At 38.2% G+C, this 15,616-nt stretch overlaps 1 protein-coding gene and 1 long non-coding RNA gene across 2 annotated transcripts; one reads left to right on the plus strand and one right to left on the minus strand.

Annotated features, from left to right (window-relative positions):
• The first annotated feature begins 4,143 nt into the window (after window positions 1-4,143).
• Window positions 4,144-15,616, plus strand: LOC113063356 (creatine kinase B-type-like). The gene is made up of 8 exons (XM_026233671.1): window positions 4,144-4,256; window positions 4,995-5,199; window positions 12,674-12,828; window positions 12,914-13,046; window positions 13,186-13,357; window positions 14,719-14,842; window positions 14,953-15,142; window positions 15,220-15,616. The coding sequence occupies exons 2-8, from the start codon at window positions 5,007-5,009 to the stop codon at window positions 15,396-15,398; spliced, it is 1,146 nt and encodes a 381-aa protein (XP_026089456.1). The 5' UTR covers window positions 4,144-4,256; window positions 4,995-5,006; the 3' UTR covers window positions 15,399-15,616.
• On the minus strand, window positions 6,428-11,645 carry LOC113063357 (uncharacterized). The gene is made up of 8 exons (XR_003278679.1): window positions 11,511-11,645; window positions 11,265-11,418; window positions 10,243-10,435; window positions 9,518-9,690; window positions 7,974-8,180; window positions 7,694-7,862; window positions 7,509-7,588; window positions 6,428-7,332 (listed from the first exon to the last, which is right to left on the minus strand). It is a non-coding gene; the product is annotated as an uncharacterized LOC113063357 (long non-coding RNA).

Raw genomic sequence — 15,616 nt, forward strand, 5'->3', positions numbered from 1 at the left:
CCATGGTTGTACAGTTGTTTTTCAGTATTACATTATTTCATGTACTAGTTCTGCAAATCTTTATTATCTTAGCTGTTTATTATTCCATATATACAATGTATTTTTATTGTGAAGTAGTTCTGCTTAACAGGAGTCCCTAAAAGTGCTCTATTCGTATGAATGCGACTAACAACTATAATATGAATGAGCTTTCTATTTATTCTAGTGCAATTTTTCAACCACTGTAATGCTGCAAACACCCTTATCTTTACATTAAGGGACTTTTATAGTCACAAATTATGCTCATTGGTTCAAAAACTATGTGCCATAGTTGGTGCTGCAGGATTGGGCAATAGAGAACATATGGCTGCTGAGTGGTCAGTGTAAGTGTAAGTCAATGGAAAGCAATATAATCAGGGGTTTTTATCCCTAATCAGATTAGCTGCTATAGATATCTTTAATCTACCTGGCTGGGATGCATGAATTTAAAGTGTGGAAAACAGCCAAGCTGAGGAATCCTGTTGACCTTCAGCTCAATGTCACTGCACACATGAGCATTCTGAGGCAGGCCAGATAGAAATGGCTTGACTATCATTTGAAGGCGATATGTAATATATGATGTGCTACATTGACTTATCTCACTCTTGTGAATTTAATTAGTCCTGGTGGTGTGTATATGCAAACAATTATGCAAAATAGCCTTTGACAGACATTAAAATTAAATAAAGATGATTAAAGTAGTCATATGATGTTTTCCTTTCTCTTTGGAGTGTTACAAGCTGTTCGTGCATAGATAAGATCACTCAAGTTGCAAAGACTAAAGTCTCAAACCCAAAGAAATATTATTAGTAGACGGCGATAATAGCACTGGCCCCGATGTCACAAGCCAAAAACATCAGTTTCGCGGTCTACACGACAACACTGCAGCAGGATTTTTTGAAAATCCTCACCCTGCCATGCGTTTCCAAAAATTTTTAATTTCAGTAATCTGGTGCTGCGTTTGCGTGTGAACGAATGGCCAAACCGTGTAGAAAAAGCTGTGGTTTTAAAAATAACTGCGTTCGTGTGGACAGGGCATACAACTCGTCCACACCATCCTAAAATGCCTTGTTTAAACACGCCCCCACATGTCTACATCACTGTGTGGGAAGATTTCCATAACACCGCCCAAATGTTCATGCAAATAAGAAGGCATAACTTTGATTCTTGCTGTATTGTTACCGCCCCCGCCATGTCAAGGAGACGCTGTGTGTTTCATTTTGAAAGCAAAACCACTTTGTACCTATAAAGGCTGTTTCTTTGCGAAAGTGGGGCAATTTAAATTTTGCAAGGACAGTCTGGCACTTTTGACCCACAGCCTGTAATTTGCCAATGATGATTCAAACGCTCAGACTTTTGAGCAGTGTAGAGTAGTGCTTGCTGGTTGACGTTTCTCCAATTACAAATGCAGACATGGTTTTATGTACACCTCGCTTTTCAGAGCGATGAGCTTTGTAAAAATCGACGTGCTTCAGAAGGCGGGGCATAGAGGAGAAACAATAATGTACAACATATGGAAAATAATGTTTTTTTTTTTTTTTTTTACTTTAAACAGCATACACATTACACCAAATACACAAAATAATGTTATTTTTAGCAATGTAATATGACCCCTTTAAATATTGTAATCTTTATCCAACAAACCTCCATATTGCACGCAAAAGTTGTATGTTTTAATGCATGCAAGTCCCTTACGCTTAAAGGTTTTTTGTTTGATAAAAAGTAAACAGTAATGTTGTAAAATATTACAATTTAAAATAGCTGTTTTCTATTTGAATATATTTTAAAATGTTATTTATTCCTGTGAAATGTTATTTATTCCCTTTAGTATCCTTTGGTAATCTTTCTAATTTGCTGATTTAGTGCTGAAGTGTTGCAAATAGCTGTGGTGCTTAACATTTTTGTGGAAACCATGATACATTTCTTTTTTCAGGATTCTTTGATGAATAGAGTTCCAAAACATATTTTGTAACAAATGGCTTTAATGTGTTATTGCAGTATAAAATAATTATTAAAAAAAAAAAAGAAATCTTACCGATCCCATCTTTTGAATGGTAGTGTAAATAAGCTACGCACTGAGGTGTGATAATTTTAAAAACACTTTGCAAAAGAGTTTTGAACGAGTACTAGATTTGATTACATTTGAATACGTTTTGGTTTTCTGTCTGCGCTCATTAAATAGTGCTTATTTGGCCTCTACACAGAGCTTCAAAAAGGCAATTGAGGAGGAGGGAAGAAAGAAAGGATTAAATGCTCCCAAGAGCAATGCAAATGAAACATTTGAAGAGAGGGAAGAGGTGATTTTGACAGCTCCCTGTCAGGAGGGCTTGACAGATAACACTGCTATGGAGATAGACTTACTGTATATAGGCTGTTAGCTCTTCTGAGTAAAACAAAATGATCCCTGAAAAGGACTTCATTGTTCTAGTAGTGTTTTGTGAACTTCTCAATGTGACAATTAGCATTACATGCTGTTATAGCTGCTGCTTTGTTCTGGTTTGGCATACATGCAGTGCTGTTTTTATCTATCAGTATTCTGCCCAATGCTTTGTATCTATAAAAACGAGTGAGCTAAGGGCAAAATATTCTGCCCTAGAACCTCTATGACATCAGCGTTTGTCTCATCATGTCAAAATGTGTTTGGGGCACACTACGTTGCACTCCTTGAACCGGGGAGAAAAAAAGTCTGCAGGGTTGAGGGGGAAAAACACCCCCATCATGATATTCATCAGATGCATACTGAAACGAATTCTCTCTTACCTCAAATCATTTTTTGTAAAAGAATTTGTAAAATATTTAAAATAATATTTCAATGTGAAAACTCATACCGGTTATTCAATGTGAAAACATACCAGTTGTTACGCTAATGCTAATGCTAAATTGAACACAAAACATCATGCAAAATCTGTGTCGTACCTTCAATGAGAGTCAATCAATCACAAAAAGGGTTCAGTCGGGCTGAGCCTTCTGAGATACTAGAGAGAAACAGAAAGATACAGGTTAGCAAGCACACATACAGCAATACATTATGTGATTTCTGACAAAGCAAGAGGTAGAGGCAGCACAAACAGCATTGAAGAACACTAGAAGTCAAGCAGTGTGGAGATGACATTATCTTCTCAGCATGGATGTCTCTCCTTGAGCCCAAAGTTAAGCTCCAAGGTGAGCTTACTGTACACAGAAGACTACAGTTAAAGCTGTGTTTCTAGTAAAAACATAGCTCAGACTAACAACGGAAACAACCTCACACTTACAGGAGCAGTATATCATTTCCTTCACAGCAGGTGGTCCTTTAAATCCAGGAAATCCAGAAGGTTATCATTAGCAATATATAGAGAAGCCTGTCTAAAACAAGCTGCAAAGGTCCAAATTCTGGTAACATCTTCATGCTAAATTCTTACACAATACTACAGCTATACTGCAGATAACAAAGTGTGGGAACAGTATGATTTTCTTTATGTTTTTGAAAGAAGTAGTTATAGAAATAATTATATTTGCTAAATACAAAATACCAAAAGTAAAGACGTTTGGTGGACAGGTGAGACATAGCAGATTTCTTTACTTTGTTTAAAGACTGAAGCATTTTGTTAATTCATATTCATTTGTATATGGATAAAGCCAAATGTATCACATAACAGAGCATAGAGATTGCTTTAAAAGAGACAGTAAAAAGAAACACTTGCATAAACAGTGTTTTGTTTCAAGGCAATCTACAGGAAGACAAAATTAAGCCAGAAATAAATGAATAATAAATTATTCGAATTCGCATTATTCGGCCAGAACAATAAGCCATAGATTATGGGGGCCCCTCAAAGTAATCCAGGGGGTCTGTGAAGACAGGATATAACACTAATAATATAAATAAAATAAACTTACTTTGAATCTTACTGACTTATTCTTGTTTAGTTTAGGTTTGTGCTAGACAAGAGTCCGATAAATGCAGGTGAACGAATTCAACATTGTTAAATTTTGTTGTCAATCATGACAAGGAGAGCCGTCAAGGAAAAATGATCATGTGATCAATGTAAGCAAATACTGGATGCTGTGGATGTGATGCGACGCCCTGTCCAATAGAATGAATGGACTCAAATAGCGTCCAATCAGAGGAGGGCTCGGGCTTGATATAAAAACCCCAAACAAAGCCGCTTATTTCTGGACACCATTATCAGTCTTTTGTGTGAGTTCTGGTGGACTTTAGGAAGGATTAATCCCGCTTTCCCAAAGAAAATCAGTATAAGGTATGGATTTTGTTTGAGATTATTAAATCAAGCCTTTATTATTATAATAGTCGGAAAATATCATCTGAGGACACTACCAGGTCAATTTACAAAATCATACATTTGTGTGGTGTATTAATGATTAAAGTATGATCAGGAATGCATCGACATTCAAACATAAATTGCGTATTTAAACTCCGATGGCAATCTGCAATGCGCTGTTTGTTTACCTGAACTATTTAAACGTGTCGTGATCTTATGTCAATACAAAGACATTTAAACGCTTTAAATGATATGCTGGCCAAAAGATCGCGAATACGTGCATGACAAGGTGCTTTTGTCCCAAACATCAGCAACGACCTTCCAGTCAGCCTCCTTTTCTGCAAGGTCTTCGGAGAGGTTGCGCATTACGCATTCGCATGCTTCAGAGAATAAATGATTCCCATACAAGACCTTGCGTAACGTGCATAATAATATTCATGTCTGTATGCATCTGAATGCATTTTGCAATGACGCGTCATTTATCGGACGCGCGCTCCACATTCCATCATCTTTACTGCCAGCATGACATCATCGAGAACATGTCGTCATACCACGACCGTTTAGTTTGTGGCTGTAACGAAGAATTCCTCCGCTGTGGAAAAGTAGCTTTAATGTTACGTCATTTTTAATGCAGCTGAGGGGCTGGCTTTGTGCTCGTGCTTGAATCGGATTTGAACTTGGCTTTAATATGTTCTTGTTTGCAAATATCTGCACCAGGTTGTCTCAATCATGCCTTTCGGTAACACTCACAATCAGCTGAAGATGAACTACACCGCGGAGCAGGAGTATCCCGACCTCAGCAAGCACAACAACCACATGGCGAAGGTGCTGACGCTCGAGATGTACGAAAACCTGCGGGACAAACAGACCCCGAGCGGATTTACCGTGGATGACGTCATTCAGACCGGAGTGGACAACCCAGGTAAGTGACCGATGTTCAGGGTGCAGGGTGACGAAATATCCAAGGATTTGATTTGCAAATTTGAGCTTCGCGGCTTTTAGTTCATGTGTCCTGTTAGCGCCGAGCTCTTCTAAATGCTAGTTTACTTTTGAATGTCAGCGTCCAAATGACTCATCCTGCACTGCACTAGCCTACTCTATATTTTTGTCCAATCATATGCACTCTAGAACGAGAATGCCCCTCCCCCTAAAACCACCTGCAGCCACCCACCAAGATCTACCATGAATAAAGAACAAATGCACATTTTCAGACTCCAATATAGTAGAAATAATTGGCGCATTTACGAATTCTAAAACCAATTGCATGTTGACAAAGTAAATTAAAAAGAATGGCACAAGTTGAGTGAATTTCTAGTTGGCTGGTCTTTGGAAAAATAAATTGAGCAAGTAATATCATGGTCCCTGGCTGTGCTGTAATTAAAGCAGTTAATTGAGCCCAAATAAGCTTTCCATTTCCAAGTCTCCATCTCTACTATGGAGTATGGGGACTCTTGTACAGATATAAGTGCTTCCAAAAAGCGTGCACTGACCGTTCTAAGCATTCTTGGGCCTGATGGGTGCAAAATGAGGTCCTGAACCTAATTGCACTCTGCTTCTGAATTCTGATTTGCATCCATGATTTGCATCACTTGCTTCCTCGTGACTGCTGATGTAATCTTGCTGGATAATGCATGTGATGCAGGCGACGTCTAAAAAATTTGCATCGGACGATGTCTACAGTGAAATATTGAGATGGACGATGACATCGCAGTGGGGTGGGGTGGGGGGGTTGTACTGGGTGAATGTTGAGGCTGAGTGACTCAAGTAGCTGACACTGCGTATGTCACGCTCGTCTGTCCGTGCTCAACATTGTGATGTCTGTCAGCCATTGGTTCTGAGCTATGGCATCGTCTACTGGCCCAACCCCACACTCTCAGAAAGAAAGGTACAAAACTGTACCTTTTAAGGTACAAGTGGCCGTCGCTGGGGTGGTACCCTGAAGGGTACAATTTTGTACCTCTAGTCTGAGGTACAAAATTGTACCTTCCATCTTTGTACCATTTAAGGGGCAATTTTGTACCCCAAGGAACAATTTTGCAAAGAAGACAAAAAAAAAATTATACCTTATTAAAAGCATCCTCAGGATACGGTCTAACCATTTTGATTATTTTGGTGTCTGTGTGCATGCATAAATAAATAAATACCTTGGCTAACAAATAGACAATTTTATTTAGAAATGTTCTTTTAAAAAGATTTCATTACATCTCACAACAGCAAGCATGTCAAGAAAAAACTAGCTATTCAATAAAAAATTCAGAAAAACTCATCAAACAAGTAAAACAGCCTTATTACACAGGCTACATCAAGAACTGCACATTTTGACGTTTGCAGCAGTTTGTCTTCAGCAAGTGTATCTTGTGCTAATAAATAACTTGTCATCAACGTGGTACGTGTCTAATGCCTGGTAATCAACCTCTTCACCTGGCAAGAGGACAGTCCATTCATTCTCACATTTCACACAGTATGAATAAAAATGACGACAAAAAGAAACCGGAATTAAAAGCTTGCCACACGATAACCAGTCTGTGTCTATGTTAACAATGTACTCAATCTGAAAAAACAGTGGAACAGCTTCTGCATGCAGATGACCCACAGTAAACATCTTTAACACAGTATTTGACATCATTAAGCACTACTTCTGTTACTCGTTGAAGTTGTTTGCCTTCAAAATTGACATGGCTGTACTTCTTATTTGCTTTCACTGAATGCTGTAGAGCCACAGGCAAAGATCGAAATGGTGTGCTCACACAACATCCAGCAACTCTCTCATATTCCCCCAACATATTAACAGAAGACAATTCCCAACATTGTCTGTGTTGATGTCGATTACTTAAAGTGAATGAAATGTTAACAAAATTTCTACACGTGCTGGCAACCTGTTTAAAATATTGATGTTTTCCTTCAAATCTTAAACACCATAAAGAACGCAAAGATTTGCCTGGCAGATTTCGATCCCATCAACTTTGAAGACTGCACTGACTCTTCTTGTAAACACAGTTTTCCAGTCAGTGGTCTCCTGTACTTGAACAGTAGGATATGGTGAGGATGGTTCACTCTAAATGACAAAGCACAAAACAGATTCTGTATCAGTAAAATTTTCTCAGCAGTTGACTTAACTGATGGAGAGAAAAATTGACATGCATAAAGACTAAGATAATTAATTTTCACTCATTTGCATTTTGCCAAAATACAGTTTAAGGATTGCAGAGAAATTTAAAACTATATACGCACCTCTCCAAGCACAATGAAATGTTCAAGTTTCTCTCTGAACAAGGCTGGCAACATGAGAAGTGCTGCTTTAAAATCAATTCCTGGAACATAAAATGTGATACACAAACAAATATGTAAAAATCTATCAAAAGGCAAGAATTTAATAGGCTTAATAAAGTGCTAAATAGAGTTTAGGAGTCAATTACCAAGATGGTCTTCACAGAGAGATTCTTCTCTAGCTTCTTTGTGCAGCTTTGCTAGAGGGGATTTCCCTTGAGCGAGCCGTAGCATGCTGGATGTAATGTGTCCAAAATGTTCTTGAAAATGGCGGCTCAGTTGAACACATTTATACAGGAAACCAATTTCTTGATAAAGCTGCAGTTAATTGAAAGACAAGCATAACTAAATCAGAGAATTGTATACAGTTTTAGTGTGTTACATGTTAATGAGATTTTGTAATTTCATAATTATAATTTGCACACTAACCCCTGATGGACTCTTCAAGAATGGATATTTGTTGACGACATCTTCAACAGTCATACCAATAGTAATCTCCTGCCGCCTCCAGGCAAAGGTCCTCCTCATTCGATCTTTAACAATGTGAGTCTCTGGCTGTGTCCTTCTATATTGGTCCTGCAGGACTTTCACATGTCCCTCTATTGATGTAGCATCCTCTCCAACAGCATTAATCTCCTTGTGCATAGACAAAAACAAAACAGATAGAATTTTATTTCTAGAGATGCACCGAAATTTCTGTGCTGAAAATTATTGGCCAAAAATGCAATTTTCATTTTTTGGCCAAAAGAGAAAATGGCCAAAAATATGAGCTGAACATGTACACAGGTTTCACTCTCTGTCTAGCTGCTGTCACCGAACAGTGTGATGCTCCACTCAATATTTTGCTCCATAAAAATGTATTCCACTTGTGTGTCGCTCCACGAAATAACACGCTGACAGGAAATTTCTGTGCATCTAGAATTTTCTGTTTTGGCCAAGAACTTTTATTTTGGTGCATTCCTAGTTATTTTTAATTTTGGGCCGGAGAATAATGAAACTTTTTGCATCTTGTCACTTAAAGGGTTAGTTCTCCCAAAAATGAAAATTATGTCATTAATGACTCACCCTCATGTCGTTCCAAACCCGTGAGACCTCTGTTTATCTTCAGGACACAGTTTAAGATATTTTAGATTTAGTCCGAGAGCTCTCAGTCCCTCCATTGAAGCTGTGTGTACGGTCTACTGTCCATGTTCAGAAAGGTAAGAAAAACATCATCAAAGTAGCCCATGTGACATCAGAGGGTCAGTTAGAATTTTTTGAAGCATCGAAAATACATTTTGGTCCAAAAATAACAAAAATTACGACTTTATTCAGCATTGTCTTCTCTTCCGGGTCCGTTGTGAGCGCGTTCACGACGCTGTTGATTTGTTTTCTGGTGCACCCATGTATTTTTTTCTGAAACATCGAAAATACATTTTGGTCCAACAATAGCAAAAACTACGACTTTATTCAGGATTCTCTGTTCTTTCGGGTCCGTTGTGAGTGCGACTGACTGCTGTGACAGTTGACGTTATGACGCTGCTGACATGTTTTCTTTGTTACTGGGTGCACCAGAAAACAAGTCAACAGCGTCGTGAACGCGCTCACAACGGACCCGGAAGAGAAGACAATGCTGAATAAAGTCGTAATTTTTGTTATTTTTGGACCAAAATGTATTTTCGATGCTTCAAAAAATTCTAACTGACCCTCTGATGTCACATGGGCTACTTTGATGATGTTTTTCTTACCTTTCTGAACATGGACAGTATACCGTACACACAGCTTCAATGGAGGGACAGAAAGCTCTCGGACTAAATCTAAAATATCTTAAACCGTGTCCTGAAGATAAACAGAGGTCTCACGGGTTTGGAACGACATGAGGGTGAGTCATTAATGACATCATTTTCATTTTTCGTTGAACTAACCCTTTAATTTGAGAACAATACACTGGTAACAAGTGTAGAAATATTAATATTATAAAAATATGCTCTCACCAAAGGCCTTGTAATTTCTTTGCAACTGCTTTCTTCAGGTTGCAGAGACTTTTTTGAATGACCAAATTTCTGTTTAAGTCTTTTCACTTCTTCAACTTCAGCCAAAGGTGTCCGCTCAAATTTACTTCGGAACTTCAAAAAATGCAGGGAAAGCTGTTGATGGGCTGATATTACTATTGGCAAAAGAGAAAGTAATATTTAGACATTGCAGAGTTGCAGGTATACATAAAATAGCACAAATACGGTAAAGTAACGGTTTCAATACTGAAAAGACAAATAATTACATTAACAAATAAAAACACTAACTTCAGAATTTTATCAAGTTTTATTTAAAATATGTGCCATACCCATTACTTGATCATCTTAGTTGTCAATTCATACACTGTGGTAACCCAATAAATAATTATATAGTAAACATAAATAGTGATGCACCAAAAATGCTGGGCACACTGGGCTGAGACTGTACACTCTCCATGTAAAAGCTTCTGTTATCTTATCTGCTCAAGTTGTATTTTCTGTTGATATTTTTGACAAAGAAAATGGCAGAAATTTTAGAGCAGCTCTAATACATTGTTGCAGATCCAAGAAATTAATAAACTAAGCACTAGTAAAAGTACAGCAAAGCAAAATGTAGAAGCATGCATGGGAAATAACCTAGCTACTTTTAAGATTTGCTTTAAGAATAGCTCTCTGAAACAAATGAAATATTATTAAACAGCAATTACCTTGCTCCAGCTCTTGACTGGCTTTCTACAGGCACAGGTTCAAGAGTTAATGTCACTGTCTCCTTCATCTCCTTCATCAATCTTTCATCATTTCGATGAAATTTTGCTTGTTTTTTAAATGATCCCTCAAAGAGGAATGAAATCATTGACTCAGTCAGTCCGATGTCAACAGTCTCTCCATCCACATCATTGTCTATAACATAAAAAAGAAGTATCATTTAATTACCCATCAAACTGAAGCATGTACTAAACCAGTGTTTTTGAAGCTTTTCCTATTAACATTAATTGGATAAGAAATCAAATACACTGCTGGATAAAATATATTGATATTCTATATATTAAGTATGGGTAAAAACACAATGCATTAGTCTCCAACCCTGCTCCTGGAGAGCTACTGTCCTGCAGGTGTTCAGGGCTACTTGATAATTACAGACAGGTGTGTTGGAGCAGGGCTGGAACTGAAGTCTGCAGGACGGTAGCTCTCCAGGAGCAGGGTTGGAGATCCCTGCATTAGAGTGTTCAGCGCTTAATCCATGATGTTCACGTTCCCTCATTTGGGATATGAATAAAAAGACTCTCCGTGAACACACGTTACCGAAAAAAACATTTTAAAAGTGAGAGAGACACCTCCCCCGCTTACAAACATCTTAAATTAACGTTACTGTCATGTTTGTAACGAATAAATATTCTCTCAGATGCTGTCCTTTTACTTAATCACTTAAGTACACACAAAATGTCTGTGTGATAAGGAGTGCGTTGGGCAACTCTCCTGCTGCCCATTACAAAATGTTGTCATACTCGCAAAGGCGGGAAAATTTGCCTCAAAATGTAAAACGTCAATCACTAAGTAGCTACTGTACAAATGGTAATATTGCAAATATATTCCGTAGTGGCCATAGTTATTATTATTTAAGCAACAAGGTATGAGAGGCGGATAAAAAAAAGATCACGGATATCACCGGGAAAATCCTCAAGTACATACTTCAAACTTTTAAAAAATGTAACAGCATAACGTTACTCACCTTCAAACTTTTTCCTCTCCTCTTCAGTGACTTCGATACCAAATTGTATTAACTCCTTTATTAAGTTAGCGGTAGACATTCTAGTCAGCTCCATCCTGCAGGCCAACGAACGTTAACTTACACCAGCCAGTCTGACGCAAGCATTTTTAGCAGGCTAGAGCAGGGGAACATCAAGTTCAACAAAATTAACCGAACATGGCGTCCCACGTGTATAAATAAGATTATATAACATTATTCCGCATTTACCTGAGAAATATTAACTCCAAAACAGACTCCGCGTTGAAAACCGTGCGAGGTTCCGTCAGAGAACGTCCGCATCAATCGCCTAAACTGAACGGCTCAAGCCAAGCGAGGGAAATTTTCTTAAAGCGACATCAACTGTAACGTCTGCATGAGCACGTTTTGAATATAATTACTTGAGTATAATTAAATCTTGCCATTCCGCATTGTCCTTATTCCAAATGTCATTCAGCGTCTTAAAAATGTAATAATTCAAAGGTCAAAATTTAAAAGTTTTAAATTAATAAAAATACATTTAATAAAAAAAAGCTTTTCTGACTACTATAATATTACAACAACAACAATAACAACAAAAAAACCTTAACAGTTATTCAAAAGATTTAATTTAATAATTTCATTAGCTTTATTTTTTTTTTTTATTATTATATCTTATATCTATCTCATTTTACAGGTAGGGGACAAGTACACTGTTTGAAAATGTATTTTATACATTTAAAGAAATGTAATATGTATTGATGCTATCATGAGTTGAGGCACATTAAAGTAATAAACAAAAAAAAAAAAAAAAGAAAAACACATAGGCCTACTCTAATTGAGGCTAAACTTAAAATAAATATATATATATATATATATATATATATATATATATAAAAAAATAAAGTAATTCCAAGGTACAAAAATGAACCTTTCACATCTGTATCTCAAAAGTTGTACCTTTATAACTCATTTTGGGACCATAATTGTACCCATAAGGACCTACTGTGTACCTTTAAAGGTACCATTATATTTTTTGTTCCCCTAGGAACAAAATTGTACCTCCACAGTACCTTTTTTTCTGACAGTGCATTACACCATTTTCCCACATGCATTTGACTCCACAAAAACTGAGAGAAAGCTGCAACAACAATCTAAGGTGTAATATTGGTGAAGCCCAACAGAGGAGGAATTGTGTTCTTTAATCTCATGATTACTGCAAGACCAACCATGCGATAAACATGACGTGTGGCTATATTAAGCAGTTGCTTGTGACCATCTGTTTTCAATGAATGAATCACTTATATAGTGCTTTGTGTAAAATCATGAGGGCCATTAGCGTTAAAGTTTCCAAATATTCTTTGTATTGTCACCACCACGGCATATCGAAGAACTGCTGATCTTTTGTGTTCCAGGTCATCCTTTCATCATGACAGTGGGCTGTGTTGCTGGAGATGAGGAGACGTATGAAGTGTTCAAAGATCTTCTGGACCCCATCATTGAGGACCGCCACGGGGGATACAAACCCACAGACAAGCACAAGACCGACCTGAACCCAGACAACCTCCAGGTACACCTCGACTGTCTGGTGCATCTAATTGGGTTTAACCTTTTAAAATGGTCTGCTGTTAATTTGGTGGTGTTTTTTTTAATAGGGTGGAGATGACCTTGACCCCAACTACGTTTTGAGCTCCAGAGTGCGAACTGGCAGGAGCATCCGTGGTTTCTGCCTCCCTCCGCACTGCAGCCGTGGAGAGAGACGGGCCATCGAGGGTCTGTCTGTTGAGGGTACGCTCATCTATGCCCTTGTTTTCATAGGATGTACATGATTCATGATTGGTCGTTCAAGAGAAGTGGGTGGAAATGAGTGAAGCATCCACTCTGTAATGATGCAGTTGTGTTGTGATCTATCCTGTGGTTTTCACAGCATTGGGAGCCCTTGATGGTGATCTTAAAGGAAAGTACTATGCCCTCAAGGACATGACAGACGAGGAGCAGCAGCAGCTGATTGATGACCACTTCCTGTTTGATAAGCCTGTGTCCCCACTGCTGCTGGCCTCTGGGATGGCACGTGACTGGCCCGATGCCAGAGGGATCTGGTGAGTGAGAGCAGCCTTTTGTAGGGCTGCTCCGATCATGTTCGGCCGATCGTTAATGCGCATCTCGTCAGTAAAGCCGGTTCTCTAATCAGCGGTTAATTCCATCAGTTGCGTGATGTCACATAGACAACTGTTACTACACAGAGCTATTGTTAACTGAGAAGATGCGCAAATAAACGCTGAAAATGAACGTGGATTTGCGAAGCTTCTCAATTAACAATGGCTCTATATAACGATCGGCCAAACGTGATCGGAGCACCCCTAGCCTTTTGGGTCAATTACTCTTCGGTTCATATAAAGAGGGTTTTTTTTTTTTTTTTTTATCTCTCTCTCTATGGTAATTTCAACTTGAAAAGTCATGTTTCTTTTTAAGGTGTGTATTATTATTATTATTATTATTATTATTATTATTATTATTATTATTATTTTTATTTTTTTTAAATAGTTGTAGTAGCAATACTATTTTACATTTGAGTATTACAACTTTAGATGAAAATATCCATGTTGATGCTACTCTATAGATTTGTATTTGATTACAAAGTGGATACATTGGGTGCCATCATAACTAATATTAGTTTAAGTGTTTGTGCTGATTTTATATTAAAGGGATATAGTCCACCCAAAAATGAAAATGGTCATTTATTCACCCATGTAATTCCAAACCCATTAGACCTTCATTAATTTTTTTTTAACACATTAAGGTGTGTGTATGTGTATGTACAGTATGTTTTTATATATATATATATATATATATATATAAATTTTATTTTAAATCTGAGAGCTTTCTGACCATGCATGAGATGTCAATGGAACTACAATGTTCTAGGCCCAGAAAGATCGTAAGGATATTGTAAAAAAAATAAAAATAAAAAGGCATCAGTGGTTCAACTGTAATTTTATAAAGCTACAAGATTACTTTTTGTGCGCAAAGAAAACAAAAGTGACTTTATTCAAAAATTTCTTCTCTTCAGTGTCCGTCAATACAAATACACAAGAGGTGTTCTGACATGGAACCCCTTGTTTGCAAGCAGAGGAATGAACGTGTGCTTTGTGGTACTCTAGTGAGACTGACACAGGAGTGACAAAATTGTTCTTGAAGCTTAAAATGATGGTCGAACCACTGATGTCGCATGGCTTATTTTAACAATGTCCATACTACCTTTCTGTACCTTGAACATGGTAGTTCCTTTGTATGTGTAGGGTCAGAAAGCTTTCGGATTTCATCTTAATCTGTGTTCTGAAGATGAACAAAGGTCTTGTGCCTTGGAATGACATGAGGGTAAGTAATGTCAATTTTCCTTTTTTGGTGAACGATCCCTTTTTAATGTTTATTCCCCTCCTCGTCTTGATCCTCTTAATAGGCACAACGACAACAAGACATTCCTGGTCTGGGTGAATGAGGAAGACCACCTTCGGGTTATTTCCATGCAGAAAGGTGGCAACATGAAGGAAGTCTTCACTCGCTTCTGCACAGGCCTCACAAAGGTCTTTTCTTTTTTTTTTTTTTCTTTTTTTTTAAAAGCAATCTGAGACCTTCCACATTGCCAGTAGCCCCAGTGTTGGCACACCGTTAAATCCAAACCTGTTTCTTTCAGATTGAGGAGTTGTTCAAAGAGAAGGGCCATGCGTTCATGTGGAACGAGCACTTGGGCTACGTCCTAACCTGCCCCTCCAACCTTGGCACAGGGTTGCGTGGTGGCGTTCATGTCAAACTTCCTAACCTCAGCAAGCATGAGAAGTTTGGGGAGGTCCTCAAGCGACTGAGGCTCCAAAAGCGTGGAACAGGTATATAGTCACCATAGCCATAACTTGTTACCTGTACAGAATGTCATCTCAAATCCTAAACTTGCTCTCATGTCCAGGTGGAGTGGACACCGCTGCAGTAGGTGGTGTCTTTGACATCTCCAACGCAGACCGTCTGGGCTTCTCTGAGGTTGAGCTGGTTCAGATGGTGGTGGATGGAGTTAAGCTGCTTGTAGAAATGGAGAAACGCTTGGAGGCAAGCCAGTCGATCGATGACCTTATGCCTGAGCAGAAGTGAACACTTCATGACTCCTAACTTAACTCCGTCCCTGCCTCCACCAGTCCTCCCTTCCTCCAGTATCTTCACTACATCAAGGAACATGCACTCCACCCAAACGGTAGTGGCACTAAAGTTAGACGAGTCTTCCATCAGTGTGAAGGATTTTGTATCTCAAACGTCCTGCAATGTTGAAGATGGAGCTTAACATCAGAAATAAAGTATCTTTGGCCCATGGA

The sequence above is a fragment of the Carassius auratus genome, chromosome 45, assembly GCF_003368295.1.
Source record: "Carassius auratus strain Wakin chromosome 45, ASM336829v1, whole genome shotgun sequence".
NCBI classification, from domain to species: Eukaryota; Metazoa; Chordata; class Actinopteri; order Cypriniformes; family Cyprinidae; genus Carassius; species Carassius auratus.

Excerpts from the sequence above, each read along its gene's own strand:
- LOC113063356 (XM_026233671.1), top strand. The coding sequence starts at position 5,007 with ATGCCTTTCGGTAACACTCACAATCAGCTGAAGATGAACTACACCGCG. Across the intron at positions 5,200-12,673 it reads GACCGGAGTGGACAACCCAG|GTCATCCTTTCATCATGACA; the intron begins GTAAGTGACCGA and ends TTTGTGTTCCAG. Across the intron at positions 13,047-13,185 it reads CGAGGGTCTGTCTGTTGAGG|CATTGGGAGCCCTTGATGGT; the intron begins GTACGCTCATCT and ends TGGTTTTCACAG.